This window comes from Hetaerina americana, unplaced genomic scaffold (assembly GCF_022747635.1).
Source record: "Hetaerina americana unplaced genomic scaffold, ioHetAmer1.1.p SCAF_1, whole genome shotgun sequence".
Taxonomy (NCBI): Eukaryota; Metazoa; Arthropoda; class Insecta; order Odonata; family Calopterygidae; genus Hetaerina; species Hetaerina americana.
In genome coordinates, this window is record NW_027286069.1 from 30,017,790 (window position 1) to 30,036,430 (window position 18,641).

Here is an 18,641-nt window from a genome sequence, read left to right on the forward strand (position 1 = left end):
AAGGTGTTACCCATAATTCCTTCTTATGCCAATAGTTTTGTGGGATTGTCTGAGAATTTGTTGAAGGTGTTTTTATCCATCGGCATCGGACGTCACTTTTTTCAGTTTCTTTGCTGCCTTATTTTCATTTATAACACCGTTTAGGTAGGTGTATTCCTGACGTTGTAAAATGAAAATTTTATTTCTTTGCGTACGACGAATAACAGTCTGTTGTCATTTTTTTCAATCGTATACGTGAAGTGAAATTATAACTTATAAGTACTCTTTCAACTGGTGATGTGAGAAAGTAATCAATTTGTTGACAAATATTTAATTAGGTTTCGGTCATGTCCGGTATCGCCGTCGCAAGACTTGCCGAGGAGAGAAAAGCTTGGAGGAAAGATCATCCATTCGTAAGTGAATGTTGGGTTAATTGGTGATTTGATTAGCATTAAATGTATCATTGCTAGTGGAACGAGTAAAGCGAATGCAAGTAACAATGCACAGATTGCTACCAGAAACCCATCCGAAGAGACTTAACTACATTAGTGACGATAACTGTTAATTGTTGTCTGTTTATTAATTATTATATTTGTTCATACTGATGTCTTAATTAGCTTGTTACTTTGTCGGATCGACTTGTTGCAGTGTGTTGTCATGCGACCACTTCGCAGGCAATATGAATTGGCGTCAATACTAAACTTGTTACTTACTGGTTTTTCCCGCCAAGGTCAATCTGCAAAAGGAATATGGTAGAGCGATATTGCTAAATACGGTTGTGCTTAACTGCGTTGTACAGCCCCAATTAATTTTTAGATAATTATTAATGGTTATCCGTTGCCTTTTTTATTGTTAGTTAAAGATTCTATCGCTTATAAATTAGGAAATCTTATTGTAAGGAGACAACCAATTCGCTTAATAACGAAATCATTGCCTACACGAGAAATTATTCATAGAACATAAGCAGTTAGAGAATTAAAGTCATCTTAACACTGAAAATAAGTTAGACTTGTTTCAAAATATGAAATCCTTTCACAATTGGTAAAATGTCTGGACTGATCTTAACATAGCTGTTATGATAAGCATCCTTTTTTTGGACAAAGTGTGAATTGATGAATTGTATTGGAAAGGATATTTTTCCTTTCTACTACCATTATCAGTGATACCCCACCCATTTCATTTACAAATGTCAAGGTCTGGATAAGGTGCTAGAGATATGATACTTGTAATCTTTCGTTAATTAAAGTAAGCATCAAAATGTTTATTTGAGGAATTGGATTAGTCATTTCTATAAAAAGTGCATTCTGAAGACGAGTATATATTTTACATGTAATTTTTATTTTAGGGATTTGTGGCGCGACCAACAAAGGGACCTGATGGTAACCTTCATCTTATGACATGGGAATGTGCCATTCCAGGGAAAAAATCCGTAAGTCATAGCTGCATGTTTAATAGTTAATCCTTTGTATGGAGGGGTTTGGAATGGTGTGATGGCTGATGTCCTGGCTTCCCATCCGGAGGGCCCGGTTTTGAATCCTTGGAACAGATTTTTTTCCATGGTATCCCAATCCCTACTTAGGTGCTTTGTGGAGAGCTCTTGTAAGCACAACATTCGTCCAAGGGGACATTTAAGTTTTGCACCCCTTGTCGCCTTTCGGTAAGAGTAGGCTATTGTCAACACCGAGTTTCTCTCCATTCTTCCTCTATTCCCATCCTTCCCTATTGGTGCAAATGACCTCGGCTGTTGTTCGCCTCGCCTAAATATATTATTGCCTCCTCCTACTATTACTACCCCTTTGTATGGATATATCTAGGGTTTGGATGAATAGGTGTCACAATCCAATGAACTTGAAGTATAATCTAGTAGTTGGTTGAGGTTTTATTGCAATATGTCATTTATGTTTAAAATTATCCTAATATATACCAGCTTTTATTTTTTCTTGCTTATCAATTTGCTCAAATGTGAAAAATTTTGTTTTAAACTAGAAGTAGCAATGAAATTTGATTTTTTTATTTGCATACTAATGTGCTCGTGCCAAACTGAATGAAAGAAAGTTACTCAGTGCACCCCACATGATGAAAATTCCTGGCCATTGAAAAAAGTCAACCTCATCCCACTAAATCTGACCTTGGCATAAGTATTTACAAATAAGAAAAAGAACGACATGAGTATTTACTGCCATAAATGGCATTTTCCAAAATGTAGCATTAAACTGCTCAAATATAAACCATAATCGAAGGATCATAGGTTCTGATTGACCAAGTTAAAATTTACATCAAGGCAAACACAACCTCGTGATCCACCAAAAAGGTGTATGGCAGGGGTTGCAAGCACCAAATGGGATTGGTAAGATTTAAGGGGGAGGAAGGTGATTAAAATGTGAAGAAAGGGGATAAAACATTCATTAATAAACCCAATAAATGTGCAAATCCATATACTAGCAATTGGAAAACCTAATTCCAAACGTGTTAGCTTCATCCACTATAAAAGTTCTCTACAAAGTTTTGTTTGCAAAAACGGAGGAAATGAAAATGAACCACGACCACTGTCCCCACATCCAATGTTAGAGGTAGAATGTGATGCTGTTGGCAGTGGACTGTGTGAGGAATCACCCCAATGGAGAGGGACAAGGGATGGAATGGGGAGAGTCAAAATACAGCAAAACAGGGCAGGGACTGTTGTAGCATGCACCATGTTAATTGCATGTCAGTCTATGCAGTCATGCAGGAAAGGATTTGCTGACAAAACACACAAACTTATCGTAAAATATGCATGCTTATTAATAGAACTAATTATTCCCTAGATGCTTTGGGTGGCCTGTTGCATTCTATTTCTGATCCTACAATTACTATCCCATATAGTCTGTGGGAAGAAGGGATTCCTTGAGTCTGCTACTTCTGCTGTCTTATTTCTTGAATTTTATATTGATGATCTAAACAACCTATGTATGTTAGATTGCGAATAATTGACATGGTCTCCATGCTGAAATGAGCTGCTCTGAATTTATAAGTTCAACCTAGTATTAAATTGTGTTTGTTCTAATGATTCCCAACCTAAGTCCTTTTGCAATTCTGTGACATTTTTCGTTCCCTTGCTAGTGTTAATTGATCATCCTCCCCTTAAATTTCCCAGTAAATGACTTTGTTGTCCGCAAATATCCTAATCTTCCTTTTCACTTTGTGATTCAAATCATTTACAAAAATCAAAAACGAGTGTGGTTATTGGCAAGCAAGATTATTGTGGTGTTTGGAACTTTGGTGCTTGCTTCAGGCCTGATGATGACTTAGTAAGTCGAAACCCGGGTCGTGTTTAATAAAAAATATATGTGGAATAACCAAGTATTTATTTTTCTGCTTACATCTTGTTAATTCAGTGGAAGAAATACCTTGGGAATTCAGCATAATCATAATTTATGCTGCATGAGAATCATGATTTATGATTATCATGCTGTATGATGATATCACAGTTTAATGCTTAACTGCTGTAATTGGCCGTAATGTGAATCATTACACCAAATAACCTTTGCCCCAATTTGGATATGGCTATTTTGTATTTACTTTATTACATTCTATTGAAAATTCAGTGTAAACCAAGTCACATTAGTTGCATTACAAATGGTATGTGCAAGGTGTGAGGGATGAAAAGAATATTGGGAGAAAGCAATGTGGGTAGAGAGAAAGAATTGACATTCAGGGATGCATTTCGGAATATCATAGTAAGATGATGGCAATTGAGAGATGGAAAAGTATTGAGTGATAGAAAGGCACAATTAGTGGCAGTATAATTTCGCATTCAGAGAATTTTGAATTTGATTACATCAGATGTTTCTTTTGGTGATGAATGATGGCAGAGATCACCATTTTTCAATGATGAATAAATCATATTTGGCTTGATGTTTATAAATGTATCATTCATTTTTTTCAGACACCTTGGGAAGGAGGCCTATACAAGCTGCGAATGATTTTTAAAGATGATTATCCTTCAACTCCCCCCAAATGTAAATTTGAGCCACCTCTTTTTCATCCAAATGTCTATCCCTCTGGTGAGTTTTTATAGATCAGTTCAATTAGCTCAACCATCAAACTGTTAGCATGGATATTTAACCAATTGATTCGAATTTTTAATGGGGGAGTACTCCTTTACCTAACAAGAGAACTACAGACTATCACTTTGCAATGTACCTATACTAAAAAACTATTGAATATTTTAAATCTAACCCTGATTGTTGAATCTGAGGGTAATGTTGACTAGCATGGACTCAGGGGATGATCTTAGGCTCAATGCCTATGGATACAAGTACAAGTTCAATGGTTTTTGTTAATGATATGACGTAGAACAAGACATTATTTGGACAAACGAGAGTTGTTTCATTTATATATGTGGAATGATGTAATTTATAGTCTTAGATTTCATGTGCTGTTACCTAGAAGCTACAGGAAATGACTTTGGTTAATTTTATTTATTCTTTTATATTTTATGATTTGTATGGTGACTGCAATGTAATAATTTATCTTGATTATTAAATTACCAGCTTTTGACTTTCCTTCATCGTTGTCTGATATCCTGCTTGTATTGTATCCTTTAATGAAACTAGGAACAGTGTGTCTTTCACTGCTGGATGAAGAAAAAGACTGGAGACCTGCTATTACCATAAAGCAGATACTGCTTGGCATTCAAGATCTTCTCAATGAGCCAAACATTAAAGATCCAGCCCAGGCTGAAGCATACACAATCTACTGGTGAGACTTAATTATAATTGCTTGAAGAAATATCTGGAAATGTTCACCACTTCACATTTAAATAATTAAATGTATTACTTTCTCAATACAAATCTTTTGAAGCTGCAGTAATATTTCTGTCCATTACAGTTCCCACCATTGTTTATGTTAGTAATTACTCGATGATCCTGAAACTTAGAGGGTATAGTTTCTTAAACCAGTTCTAATGCAATATATGTGTGTGTGTGTATACTGCTATATATACGTATATATGTATATGCATATATATACACACACACATACATACACATATATATATATATATATGTTTATATATTTCCTATTTATTATATATTGTATGATTGCTTACCTACTGTCTTTCCTCTTGTGTGTCGTGTATTTCTCCTTGGTGGGTGAAATAGCTCCCTGACGCCATCTCTTGGCCAAAGAGCGCTTGGCGGCTTTAAGACCCACAAATCTCAGGGTAAAATTAAGTTTCCTCAATAGCTCAAAAGCGGTTACAGCATCCACCCAGCAAGTGGAAAGATCCGGTGTTCAAATCCCGGTCAAGGAAATATTTTTATGTTCGTGATTTGCCTGATCGCACCTTCTCTGTGTTCGTCCTTAAATTTGTTCCTATTCACGGAAACCCACACATATATATATTTATTTATATATGTGTGTGTGTGGGTCGCGGTAGTCCAGTGGGTAGAGCGTTGGACTACTGACCGGAGGGTCCCGGGTTTGATTCCCAGGCTAGGCACTCTGGGCACCTGCAGCTCCTCCCAAGCTATGTGATTTTTCGGGTACCAAGACTTCCTGGGAAACCATAACCGGCACAGGGAAAGGAACTGGCCCCCCTACCCTGATGTGTGAATTTCATATGCCGTCGGGCTTTAGTACTGGGTGAACTCTACCATCACCTACCAAACCGACCTTCAAGTTGATTACTGTGTTTATATATATTTATTTATTTTTCGGGAACCCAGTAGAAGTAACTATGGTAACTGAGCTGCAATGTTATCGTGATCCTAAACATGATTGTCTATTGCCAAATTTGGAATGCGACCTTTTTCTATGGGCATACTGTGGTAAAACATGGCCCACACTACCTTAGGCAACCATTAGGCACATGTTGGCTGTTACTTTCCTTTCCCTTCGTTTTACTCAATGCCATTATTCATTGCATGGTGCCTTTTATTTTTGTTTTAACTGCCTTTAGTAAAATATGTGAAGTAAATGTTGACTTTGTTTTTGGAAACTGTGATTATTGTTACTGACAGTCGAAAATTCTAAGAAAGTATGGTGGTTTATATTTCATCAAATTCTCATTTATTTAGTCTTTTTTTGGGGCAAGATTGAGGCTTTATTGTCCCTTCTTCTTCCCAACCTCCTAACATGGAAGACAATTACAAACACCCCAGCCCTAGATGGAGGAAAACCTACCTAGGTGGAAATCTAGCCTGCGACCTTTAGGTTGGCAGACAAGAACATTACCCCACCACCACAGCATATGATGATGGTGATCATCCTTCAAACATTTTGAAAATGTTCATCATGCACTTAAACAATTGCATGTGATCATGTGACAGTGGCCAGCAATAGGGTGCTTCATTTGTAAAACAGTGTATTTAAGTTGTAATTACCTGATAAATGTGATGTGTCAAAGGTAGGAAGGAAACCCATGATACTCTTATCACAATGGGTTGGCACAATACCAGCCTAGTTAATGTGATTAGTGATAGATTCCAAAATTGCCAAATCAGGGCACGGTACACTCAGTGAACCAATTTTCCTGATGTTCAATTAAGCTAAGGAAGAATAATGTTGTAAATTCACCCCTATCTAGATTGTCACTGTGTCTACCAGGGAATAATCAGCTGAAATTCACCATTGGGCATGGCTTGATAATGGAACTGGCTGGCTATCTTGCCAACAATTCATTCCTCTGGTCTCCTATCAAGTTACAGTGGAAATATAATTATCATGGAACAATTCCTAACATCAATGAATTCAAGTATTTTAGTTACAAACAACTTTTGTTCTGCAAACTTTTCTATGTGTACTCGATAACAGCCAAGTCCTGTTAGTTCCATTCGAGGGAAACTGTTTGCTTAAAATAATTTTTATTGATTTTTCAGTCAAAACAGGTTGGAATATGAAAAGAGGGTGAGAGCCCAGGCAAGAGCTATGGCACCAACTGACCAGTGAAGGCAGATTGCATTCCAGGGCTGAACCAATGAAGTGACCGTTGGATTCATCATGCATTCATTCATTCATGAAGTCATCCACACATCTAAAAAGGATTCTTTTAATTTATGTGCAACTGAAATTGGATCTCTTTTTTAACTCTGCAAGGAACAGACTATGACAAGATCTCTTCAGTGGAATGGCTAAGGGTGATAGTCATTTATCTGTGGATTCTTTCTTGCCCTAACAGGTTTTGTGGAAGTCTCTTGAGTTTTGGTTATAGGGATTTGTGATTATTTTGGATCAAATGAAATTGTTCCAGAAATTAAATAGTTATATCTCTATGCAACCAGATGTCTTTAGATCTTGGCAGTTGGATGCAGTGATTACTGTCGCTAATATTAAAATGTCTTTGAGGAATGAGTACAAGAAGGATTTACTATTGTAAAAGAAGCCCCTCCTAGATATACCTTTTGTTAAACAATTTTTTCAGTAGAAAAATTTTTCTGTGTGCTGCAATGTGGTAAGACTCATTTCAAGGACTGGTGAATTATGTTGTGAAGTGCTGAAATAGCTCCTTCATTATAGTGACAGGATTTGGAAGTACAGTGCTTACAAAGACATTTATGGTGTTCATTGCGTTTCGTAATTTTTAATGATACTATATTGTAAGTGAAATAATAAAAATTAGTTCCTTTCATAAATTGAAGTTATATTTTCTGTATTCTATCCTTGTAGTGATAATAGTAAAACCTTGCCCTATTTTACTGCAGCTTATTTTATTGCCAACATCTCCAATTCATACTGTCTTTATTTAATATTACACTTGCTCTGCATAGAAAAATGGCAGAATTGTTACATTTTTGACCTCATTCCATGCATTTTAAACATCAAATTCCTTCACATTCAAACAATATTAGGCATCATTTAAACTGGCACTAGATGGCTCACATTATTTTATACAAACTGGACAAACAGAAAGAATGGTGTCTTTGACAACTCTTCTTGGAGAACCCGCTCTAAATAACATTCCATGAATAAGAGCCAACTCTGTCTAAAAGGTGTATAAAAGGGCATAAGATGTGATAAGTGTTTTTCATGGATTCATACAAAGTCGAAAGTTATGAAATCTCAGAAGAGTTATTGGATGTACACTTCATGCTCGGAAAAAGAAAAGTTCGCCAAACATGAGTAGGAGATTTGAGTCTTAAGACAAAGTTATATCCATTTTAATGAAGGATTTGGCCACACTTCAGGGAAAAAATAAAACGTGAGAACTGGAAACTAAGACATTGGTAAGGGAACTTGCGTTCTACAAAGAAAACTGTTCATTGGTTGTTGGGAAGAAGTTGGCTTAATCAACAACGGTTCCTTGTCGCCAAGTGTTCACTGAAAAGAGATTTGAGGTATTACAATACCATGGAAATAGTGCAAAGCAAGAAGATTAATTTGGTGAAACCTAGTTCAAGTGCAAGTTTGACAAAAAATAATGCCCTAAATCGAGTGAAATCCAAATTTGTTAGGGAAAATACAAAGAGAAACAGTAAAAATGTGAAAAAAGTTCCTGTTACCCCTATGATCCGCACTGAAACAAGCTCTACTTCCCTCAGTGTTTTTCTGCCTGGAAAAGTTATTATAATAGGTGATTCCATTGTGAAACCTGTCCACATCAAAGGAGTGGGAAAAAAAATGTGTTCTGTAGAATCCAGGCTAAGGAAATGGCTCAAAAGGTGGAAGAAATAGCTCACAATGTGAAAATCAACGAGACAGAGGTTTTTCTTCATGTGGGAACAAACGATCATCGAAGTTCAAGAACACCTGAAGAAGTAATGGGAGAAATGTATGAACTTATCATGTGGACGAAGAAACATTTCTCAAAATCAGTAATAGTGGTAAACAGTATTTTACATCGAAGAAGATTTCGACGTTATATACAAACGGTTAATGATAATCTCAGATGGGCTTCTCCTGCTCTTAAGATTGTATTTCGTGACGTAAACAAATGTATAAATGATCCCTGCTTAGCTCATGATGGCCTGCATTTAAATCGCAATGGGATATATGTGTTAGGATAGGCAATTGAAAATGTAGCAAATATTTGTGTATACAAAGGAAATAGAAAACAGATGTAGCCTGAGTCAATATAACCAGTACCCACCAACGAAATACAAAAAATATAGTTGGTTTCACAAAGGATTGCTCTGTGAAGCTTCTACATAAAAATATTCAATATATAGCAAATAAAAGCTGGAAATTGAGATCCTAATACAGAAAGAAAGGCCAGATTTTCTTTGTATCACAGAGCATGGCCTAAAAGATAATGAAATAAATAGTCTAAAGCTGAGTGATTATTTTCTTGTTGATCATTTCTGTAGAGAAAAAAACAAAGGTGGTGGTGTTGCATTTTTCTCCAAAATTTGTTTTGAGTCTGTCACCAGAGCCTATGAAAACTTGAAAAATAAAATGGGCGAAGAAAAGGGATTTGAAATAACCATCTGCAAATGGCCCAAGACGAATGAAACTTAAGTCGTCAAGAAAAATAATAAAATTATCATTGCTGGGGACCTGAATATAGATATCTCAAAAGATAATAGCTATAGTCTGAAGCTAAAAGAAATACTGGTGTTCAGCTAACTATTTATACCCCAGAAAGTCATTTCACTCAAAAACAGTTATTGACAACATAGCTACAAATCTAGCTAAGCATAACTTCAAATCTCTAGTTTTAGAAACTACTATCTCAGACCATCATGCTCAAACTATTGAATTTAACCTACACGTTTAACAGACAGAAGTGAGGGAATCACAGATACAGTCTACACACGTATATACTCCCAGGAAAATATTAATTTATTCAAACTGGAGTTGAAGATAGTTGATTGGGCAGCAGCACTTAATGCAAATCTTGTTACAATCAAGTTCAAAGAATTTCAATCAATTTTAAGTACTACTGGGATATTTGTTTCCCATTGAAAAAGCTTGCCATAAAAAATAAATCAGCAAATAAATGATATAACTGGATAACAACTGGGGTTCTGAATGCTAGAAATAGGCTTGACTACTTAACTAAGGCTAATAAAGTGGATGCTAGTCTGATGCCCTTAAGACATAAAGTGAAGTCCAAGTAAAGGATGCTGCTTAGGAAAGCAAATAATTACCATGTCAAACAAATTATTTTAAATTCTACCATTCACACAAAAGAGTTGTGGTCTGTATGAAAAAATGAAAATGACTGAGCCCAGAAATAATAAATGCATCCCAACAGCAATTGATGGAAAATAAATCTGCGATGCTCAAAATATGGCAACTGAATTCAATAATTTCTTCGTAAGTATCATCGGTGAAACTACAGTATAGAAAAATGGACTAAATGATAGCATAGAAATAGTAATATGTTAAGTGAATCTATTTAACAAAATCCTACCACAGAAAATGAAGTTGGAAATGTAATCAAGAAAATAAAAAACAACAAAATGTTTAATACTCTGTGTCAAGGAACATGTAAACACCACAGTCATCAAACAGGGTTTGTGTAATAGTGTAGAGCTCACCTAGTACTAAGCCCATAAGTGTGTAAAATTCACACATCAGAGTATGTATGTGCCACCTATGGCTTCCCAGAAAGATCTTGGGCCTGAAAAATCACGACTTGGGTGAATCTGTAGGTGCCTAGTGAGACACCCTTGGGAATGTACATCTGTATGTTCTCGGTAGAAAAAATATGGAATCAATGAAAATCACAATGAACTTTCCCTTGCTCATTAGTCAACTGTACAAGTATAGTCGAGAGAAAAAGTTACCATAATTCATTGAAAATGCTTATTGGATATTACAATGGCTGCTTCTTAAAATACAAACAAAGGAATAAATTAAAAAGTTATTTCAATTATAGTCTCATTCACTATCTCTCTCTAACAGCAACACTGTGATTGTTAATTCTTTTTGTTTCTTTGTGCAGATATTTTCCTCAATAGTGCAGCATGTCTTGGAAGTTATGAATTCATTCACCAAATATTGGTGTACATGAAGTTGGGCATTATATAATTATGTAGATATGCATTTAATGAAAGGGGCACTAAATCCCAGGTAGCACTTTCATTGGGGCAGCACTTGGGACTTATTGTACTGTTTGGAAAATGGGGTAAATTACCCAAAATTGGTAAAAATGAAGGGAGAGACTGCTCTAACTCAAGCATGCCAATGATTTTGAGGCCATCAAAATGCATACATCCTTGAAAGGCACTCCCAATTGGCACTAGCACCAACCACTGCACTTGAAGTTGCACCAGTTGAAGAGATCCTCAATGTACGTTTACAAAAAAGTTTCTTTGGTTCATTCAGTAAGCCAATATTGAAGGCATGCACTGTAATAGCACCCCCAGACATAGCACTAAGTTTGGCAAAATAGTTTCATGGGCATTTCATAACTAAACCATTGCAGGCTCACTATCAGTAACATCATAATAAATTCAGTTAAATGATTTTTTTAAAATTTGATGCATTTATTATTACCAATTTTGGACCTTTAACAGTGTGTGTATACTAAAGGATGCTTTTGTTAAATGTTACATACAAGTTTTTGCACATTTTACGATAAATTTCAAATTCCATGGGAGTATAATTTCTCAGTACCTAATTGACTGTGCTTTTGGTCAAAGTCTTTGCATGATTATAGTGAGTACATTAATAAATAATTCATCTAGCATATTAATCCATTCATGCCGAACAAATGTTTCGCAGTTTCATGGAAATTAGATCATGGCAAAACAGTTTATTGCTATCACAACCTATGTCTGTCTGGTATACCCTTTGTGAAGAGTCAAACTTTTAAGGAGTCTTCAACATTTCCTCTTAGTAGGGTCAATGTTCTTAAGGAAAATAGAATTCACATAACTCTCTGGTATCTTAAATTTATTCAAAGACAACAGCATACTACAAAATTTAATACTTATAAAGTAAAAATCTACAACTAAGAAAGATAATATTACTTCAGTTTCTTCATATGGGACAGTTCACACAATGATTATTGCTGTGCGAAAACGCCTCACATTTTAGGTATCAAAGGAACGAAAAGGGTCAGTGGGTTAGCTTGAGGAGGAGGATAGGTAGAATGGTAGTTCCATACATCTTCAGAGAGCTGAACATGGAGTTTTTTTTCTTATTTCACCTCTAAACACAGCAATATATAATGTTTCCATATTATAGATAGTAGACTGATAGTAAATTACCGAAAAGAAAGTTCTTAATATTCCATCCAGATAAATAATAATTGTTATTGGTATGCATTTATAGGACAGGTCAAATGAATGCCACGCATGCACACAACATAAGGAGTGAGGAGCAATACAAATTCATACATTACAAATATATGAAATCATCAGTAGAGTAAAATGTACTGCTTACAAGATATTGGTATAGTTTATGTTTAAACGGTGAGAAGTTAGAGATTTACTTTAGCTTCCTTGGTAGGCAATGGTTAAGTTTAACACCTACATAGATGGAGTTAAAAAGGTGAAATTATTGTTGATAATCCAAAACTCTTTGGAGGCTCTGGTGTTACATTCATGGACATCATCATCATTTCAATGTCAGACAATATTCTGTGTTGACAAGCACAATTATGAGAAAAATGTATAGGAATGGTAAAGTGAGAGTTCCAAAAGATGGCCTGGGCACAATTTTTTACTTGGATATTGCCCAGAATCTTATTAGCCCATTTTTTAGAGCTTAAAATGCATTTTGGAATAGAACAAATGACTTCAAAACAAAATTCCATATTTCAGCCATGTATTTAAGCATAACACAGAGGGCAGTGGTTATGTCAGCAAGTGTTTTAATCCTTCTCCAGTGGTAGCACTCGGAAGCCACTTAAGGATACAGTTTGTAAATATGGGTTCCCTAAACCGAGATCCAAGCACATACAATCCCAAGAATTAGTTTTCAGTGAAAGAAATTATTTGTGAACCTTTCAATTTAAGATGATGAGCGGCAATCATTTTCTTTCTGAGGGAGTAAAACATTGTTTCATTGGTGTTGAACATCAGGTTATCATTGCACCATTTTCTAATGTAGTCAATATTTCTTTGAATTTCATGTTTGAAAAGATTTGTGAAATTAAGGAGTTGTGTCATCTGCATACATAAAAAGAATACTACAACTGAAGTGAAAGGGGAGGTTGTTTAAGTATAAAACAAAAAGGAGGGAACCATAGAGTGACACCTTTAGTAACTGCTAAAAGGGTAGATGTAACATATACACTTGTAGTAAGAGGAGTAGAAGTTCATAAGGTGGAATCTGCCTCTTAAAAATGATTGTATCCACTGATTGATATTTCCTGAGATGCCATAGGTTTTAAGTTTAGGGTCATTCAAATCCCATGAACCAGAGATTTAAATGCTTTTCTAAGGCCATTAAAATTTTTTGTGACATGGTTATTAAGTTTATGGATTACATCAAGTATCAACTTGGTTACAGCAATATCAGATCACCTTTTTCTTGAGAAACCAAACTTTAGTTTTGGGAAAAAATATTTCATATATTTATAACACTTTTAACAAATGTCATAACGCTTCAAGTCTTATGTCTGCTCTATGAATATTTTAATTTGAGCCTGAACTTCTTTCTACTTTTGTACAATTTTAGTAATTGCATAGATAAATTTAATATCAATGAGGGTACTCTTGAGATAAATTATTGCTTGAATTACAACTGAATAACAGACATGGAAGAGAATCAATTATAATGCATTTAAATCATCTGTGCAGTGAAACAATTAATGTGTTTTCATGGTTCTGGCCTGGTGCTGAGTGGTCACCACAGAATGCATCACGAACAAGTTCATTTTCAGGCCAGCATAAGGAAACAGGATGGTATTGTTCCATGTAACATGTATTTTGAGAGGAGATCAACAAATGGTAGGTGGCAAGCATTCATTTTTTATTGCTGCCTTAACTGAGGTGCTGTTGCCCAAAGTTGACACTGGCAACTCTTGTGATGGCATATGCTATATTTGCTGGTTTACAGAACGCACTAGTGTACACGAAGAATCCCCTTTTTAGACACATTTTTAAGAAAAAATGTCTACACTTTTCACTATGATTTATTGTACTAATTTTATAGTAATTCCTATTTGTCTATTAAAATGTTGCTAATTGCCTTTTCATTGCAAAACCCAAAAATACAACTACATCTCCAAGGTTAAATGAAAAATCACTTGAAGCCTCTTCTTTAGACATTGAGTCTTCAAAAAAAAATTATCCTCTGAACAGCAAGTATCTTAACACTTCAAAATCTTTTACATAATTTTATGACTATCACATTTCACAGTAGTCCATGAAGTTTCATCCGTTTATAAATTTGCAAATTGCTGGGCCGCTTACTCCTTCCTGAAGCCATCACTTCAAAATCTGTAGGCTGCATCCAACTGTTCCATTAATCCTTCAAATGGTTTACTACTGCAAACACTGAAAGGTTGAAGCTATCTCATGAGGCCACCTAGGATTAGAACTATTTGAGTTTACAGTGGGTTGATTTTATTTTTCACAGTCTTCATTCTGTGACTTTGAAACTGATTCCCTACTAACAAGTCAAGTTTCAAGATGCCTAGACCACAAACTTTTTATCCACAACCTCATCCCCCTTTTATACATCCAGCCCTCAGGATGAACATGCACAAACGCACAGCCATTTCTGTGGAAATTGAAAATGCAAATCTTTTGTCCTTTTTTCCAATCCTTCTAAGTTCTTTATTCTTCCTGTAATTCTGGCCATTTTGCTATTCCATGTCACAGATTGTGTTAACTACAAAGAGCTTTTTTTATTTCCTTTTCCTATGATCATCAAGTTTTTATTACCTTTTTAGTGGGTAGTGATCCAAAATTCCACTCTGCTGCTGTGTCCATGTTATTTGGCATACGTAATCACTTCTAGCTTGAATACAATATCATAGCAGAACCTGCCCTATATAGCCATGCTTTGACACACAATTTCAGCATAAAAATAACTTTGATGATTTGGAAATAGAATGTTTCATTTAAAATAAGTATGTTAACTTTTTATTTTCTCTGCATTTAAAAGAAGCATTATATTAATTATTCAAAATGTACTAAATGTTAGCACAAAATCAATGAGTCATTTGCAATAAATGTTCACCAAATGAGGGCAATTTGTGCATAACAGCGAGGTAGTGCTGACTTTTACATAGTGGAAAAAAATGAAGAAGCATTGGAAATTGTTTCAATGCAAGAAAAACTTTACATAGTACTTGGTATAATACATAGTAATAGTTGTGTTGAATAAATTGCACGATTGAGCCTTACTATTCAGTGGACTTGAGCATTTTCCCTGCAGCATACCTTAATGATCTTCTGAACATTAAAAACTTACTTGCTCAAGCAATGAAAGATCATATTGTGATGAACGCTATTGTTTAAAAGTACTTCCAATCACAATGCTCAGTTAGTACAGTTCATTTGAGCATAGTCACTGCCTTCAAGAGAGCTAAGCCAGCAGATGGGTTATCCTTTGGAACCTGTGAATTTAATACATCAAAATTAACTAAGTTCATATATTTGCAGAAGCTAACCTTTGGATTAAAATTTGAAAATGTGATATTCAAGCATGTGAAAATTGTTCAATCAATATTACCACATTGCAACCTTGCCATTAAAATAGTTAATCCACATGCATTTCTTTAAAATATGCATATGGTTTTAAATACATTCTTAGTTAATGCAATAGTTGTAATAATGAAAAAATATGATATTCAATTTTTTTAATATTCTTACTTCTGTTGATGAGTATTTTTACCACATAACTGGACATAACGGTATTTGATTAAGCAACTCAAGGAGAAGTGTTACGTTGATGTACACCAGGTTTCAATGCTATTTTTTATTAAAGTATATAACACTCTCATGAACTTTCTCTCAAGAATTCCATTAACCCACACAAAATTTGAGTTTGTACCACAGGGTACCTACACTAAAGCATGCAAAATGTTGGAAAAATGGTTTACAATTAACCTTACCATGTGACCTGCCCTGTTAATCCAGTAAAAGCTGAAATTCTTCATCTTTTTACAATAGCCTTGAGTGTAACCATCTACAACTAATGGTGTCCGGCTTGATTCAATCCATCTTTTAGATCCTGCCCATTGCAGATTCTCCACCCACCTCAAAGTGCCTGAAAAGATGTGAAGCATTTGTTTTATTTGAATTGGTATACATTTTTTTTGAGTCAGTGAAAAAGTAGGGAAGCGATTGCCCAGTGGCCACTGGACTTTGGACCAGAGGGTCCGGGCATGATTCACTGGATTAATCTGGGTACCCTCAGCTTCATCCATGGTGAGCAACTTTTATGGGTACCAATTCTTCCTGGAAAACCACAGGTGACACAGGCAAAAGAACTGGACCCCCTATCCTTATGTGTGAATTTCATGTGCCATTGGAGTTAGCACTGGGTGAGCTCTATCTTCACCCATCAAACCAACCTTTGGGTTGATTGTTTTAGTGATCTCCTGTGCTAGGGATAATGTTAGATTAAAACACTAGGGTGATGGGAAATAATCACAATTATTTATCCCATGAAATTAGAATGGACAAAAACATGAATGAGTTCTGGCCTGTTTGGCAATGTGTAGTGCTAAAGAGTGATAGAGGCAAGGCATCTAGATGGAATAAGGGCGGCTGCAGTATGTAGAATTAAATGTGTTTAACAGAAAATGGTGAATCATGCTAAGTGAGAGAAATTAAGCTGTGATTAGTTGGTGTGCTCATCCAAAATATACCTTAGCTGGTAGACTACCATTACAAGGCTGGTCTGAAAGTTACTCAGTCTTGCCCATAGATGGGACCATTACTCCCATGATTTTTTTCTCTCATGTTGGGACAACTGTGAGTAGAAGCATGAAATTGCAAGCCATTCCATCCAGCATAGGCAGTTGTTTGAATCAGTTGCGGTGTGTGTGTGTTGTTAAAATCAAGTATTACACAGTGATAAAATTCTACGTAGGAGAAGGTTCAGTGCCGACCGAAATTTATTTGAGAATTGCAAATGTGTGTGCGGACTCCTCTCCTTCAATTTTTGTCACTAAGTAATGGGTGGACAAGTTTAAACATGGCCATGAAAGCCTCCACTGGAAGGATGTCTGGAAAGTGCAATCACACTGAAAATTATTGAAAAAGTGGACAATAGTTATGAAGATCAAGATGTGCATACGAAGTAATGTGTAATTCATGATACTCCAGGAATATCAAAAGACCGCATCTGTCACAATTTGACCGATTATCTTGGAAAAGGTAAAACAATAACTATGGAGTACCATTCTAATCATATAATGAAACAGGACACAATATATTCATGAAAGCAGACTCAGCTGGCAGAGGAAAATAACCATTTTCAGAAAAGACAATGCACCGGCCCACAAAAGTGTCTTGGCGATGGGAAATTGAGATATTTCCGCTAAGAAGTGCAGGAACATCCACCCTCTCCCCCGGATTTAACTCTTTTGGACTTCCACCTCTTCCAAAAACTCACAAGTTTCAGTGCTGGTCAATATTTTTTTTCCAATCAAGAAGAATTTGCAGTTGTAGATGAATAATTTGCAGCAATTCCAAAATAACACTACAGAGATGGGATAATGATGCTGGAACACCCCAGGATAAAATTTATAGTAAAATTAAAGGCAATCATGACGTAAAATAAAAATTTTTTGAAAAATAAATTGTCATTTTCTTCATCAGGTCAAGAACTTTTCAGATCAACCTCGTATATACTATGCCTATTATTTTTCCTGAAAAAATATTAACTATCTACAATTCTAGAATATTGTGCTTAGATTCTAATGCTTTTTTAAGTTCTCCTAATTCCCAGTTTTTCTTGTTTTTAACAGCTGGATTACTTTTTCACGCTATAATTTATTTAGACATCACGATAACTATATATTTTGATTAAAATATATCCATTTGACAATTTACCCTTCTGAATCACAGAAACACACTTTCCCTGCCAGATTAGAAGAAACTTACTTTCCACTATATGGTACTAAAATAGAGAAATAGAAATATTAAGATTTGGTGAAACTTTTCACACTAAACTGAATCAGTAAATGTTACAAGCATATTTAATTAGTGTTTTTAGAATGGATATGAAATATTAAATGAATGTATTTCCAAATATATAAATAATGTATCTTTTTCAAAAACCTCAGCCACCAAGCATCAATGGTGTTAACATTTCCAGATACATATATAACCCTCAGGCATTAATACCTGAGTTGTTTAGAATACTAAGTATAATAACATTAGGTTGGAAGCCTTCATTACCTGGTGTTGCCACAACAAGATCTAGCTGTCCAGAGTAAACAACCACAGAAAGTTTGGTTGTATTCAATAGAGATTCCACTGAAAATAAGAAAAATAAATGTAGTCATTTCACATTTAGAAGTATCTATTTACCTTATTTGAAATACAGAGTGAAACAAAGAGGATAGGGGGATAATAATTCTACCTGTTTAAGGACCGGAGTGCTTATGAGACTGTTTAGGCCAGGAAATGATTTTGAATAGTTAAAGAAACATTTTCTAACTAATACCATTGCAAAAACCCCATGCAAAAGTTCCTCATAAGTTTCTAGGGCACTTGTGTTATCTTTTTCATGAGTTAGGAGCTTCAGAATTCTTTGGATAAATCATCACTATTGATAACAAAATTAAACCACATCAAGTTCTAAAAAAATAGGGCAACACCTAGGCA

General features: G+C 35.3%; 2 protein-coding genes across 3 annotated transcripts in view; one reads left to right on the plus strand and one right to left on the minus strand.

Annotated features, from left to right (window-relative positions):
* Positions 1-10: 10 nt before the first annotated feature.
* Positions 11-7,592, plus strand: lwr (ubiquitin conjugating enzyme lesswright). The gene is made up of 6 exons (XM_071587621.1): positions 11-144; positions 318-392; positions 1,325-1,408; positions 3,905-4,022; positions 4,575-4,719; positions 6,840-7,592. Exons 2-6 carry the CDS (start codon positions 327-329, stop codon positions 6,907-6,909), a joined length of 483 nt encoding a protein of 160 aa, XP_071443722.1. The 5' UTR covers positions 11-144; positions 318-326; the 3' UTR covers positions 6,910-7,592.
* Positions 7,593-11,781: 4,189 nt separating this feature from the next.
* The window catches only part of LOC139690278 (retinoid-inducible serine carboxypeptidase-like), a 32,923-nt gene continuing 26,063 nt past the window's right edge, over positions 11,782-18,641 (minus strand). For both annotated transcript variants that reach the window (XM_071587643.1, XM_071587633.1), the window contains 3 exons: positions 18,213-18,290; positions 15,917-16,071; positions 11,782-15,418 (listed from right to left, as the gene is read on the minus strand). In XM_071587643.1, the coding sequence (XP_071443744.1) occupies positions 15,356-15,418; positions 15,917-16,071; positions 18,213-18,290 (296 nt within the window). In that variant the 3' untranslated portion in view covers positions 11,782-15,355. The remainder of the gene's footprint in view (positions 15,419-15,916; positions 16,072-18,212; positions 18,291-18,641) is intronic.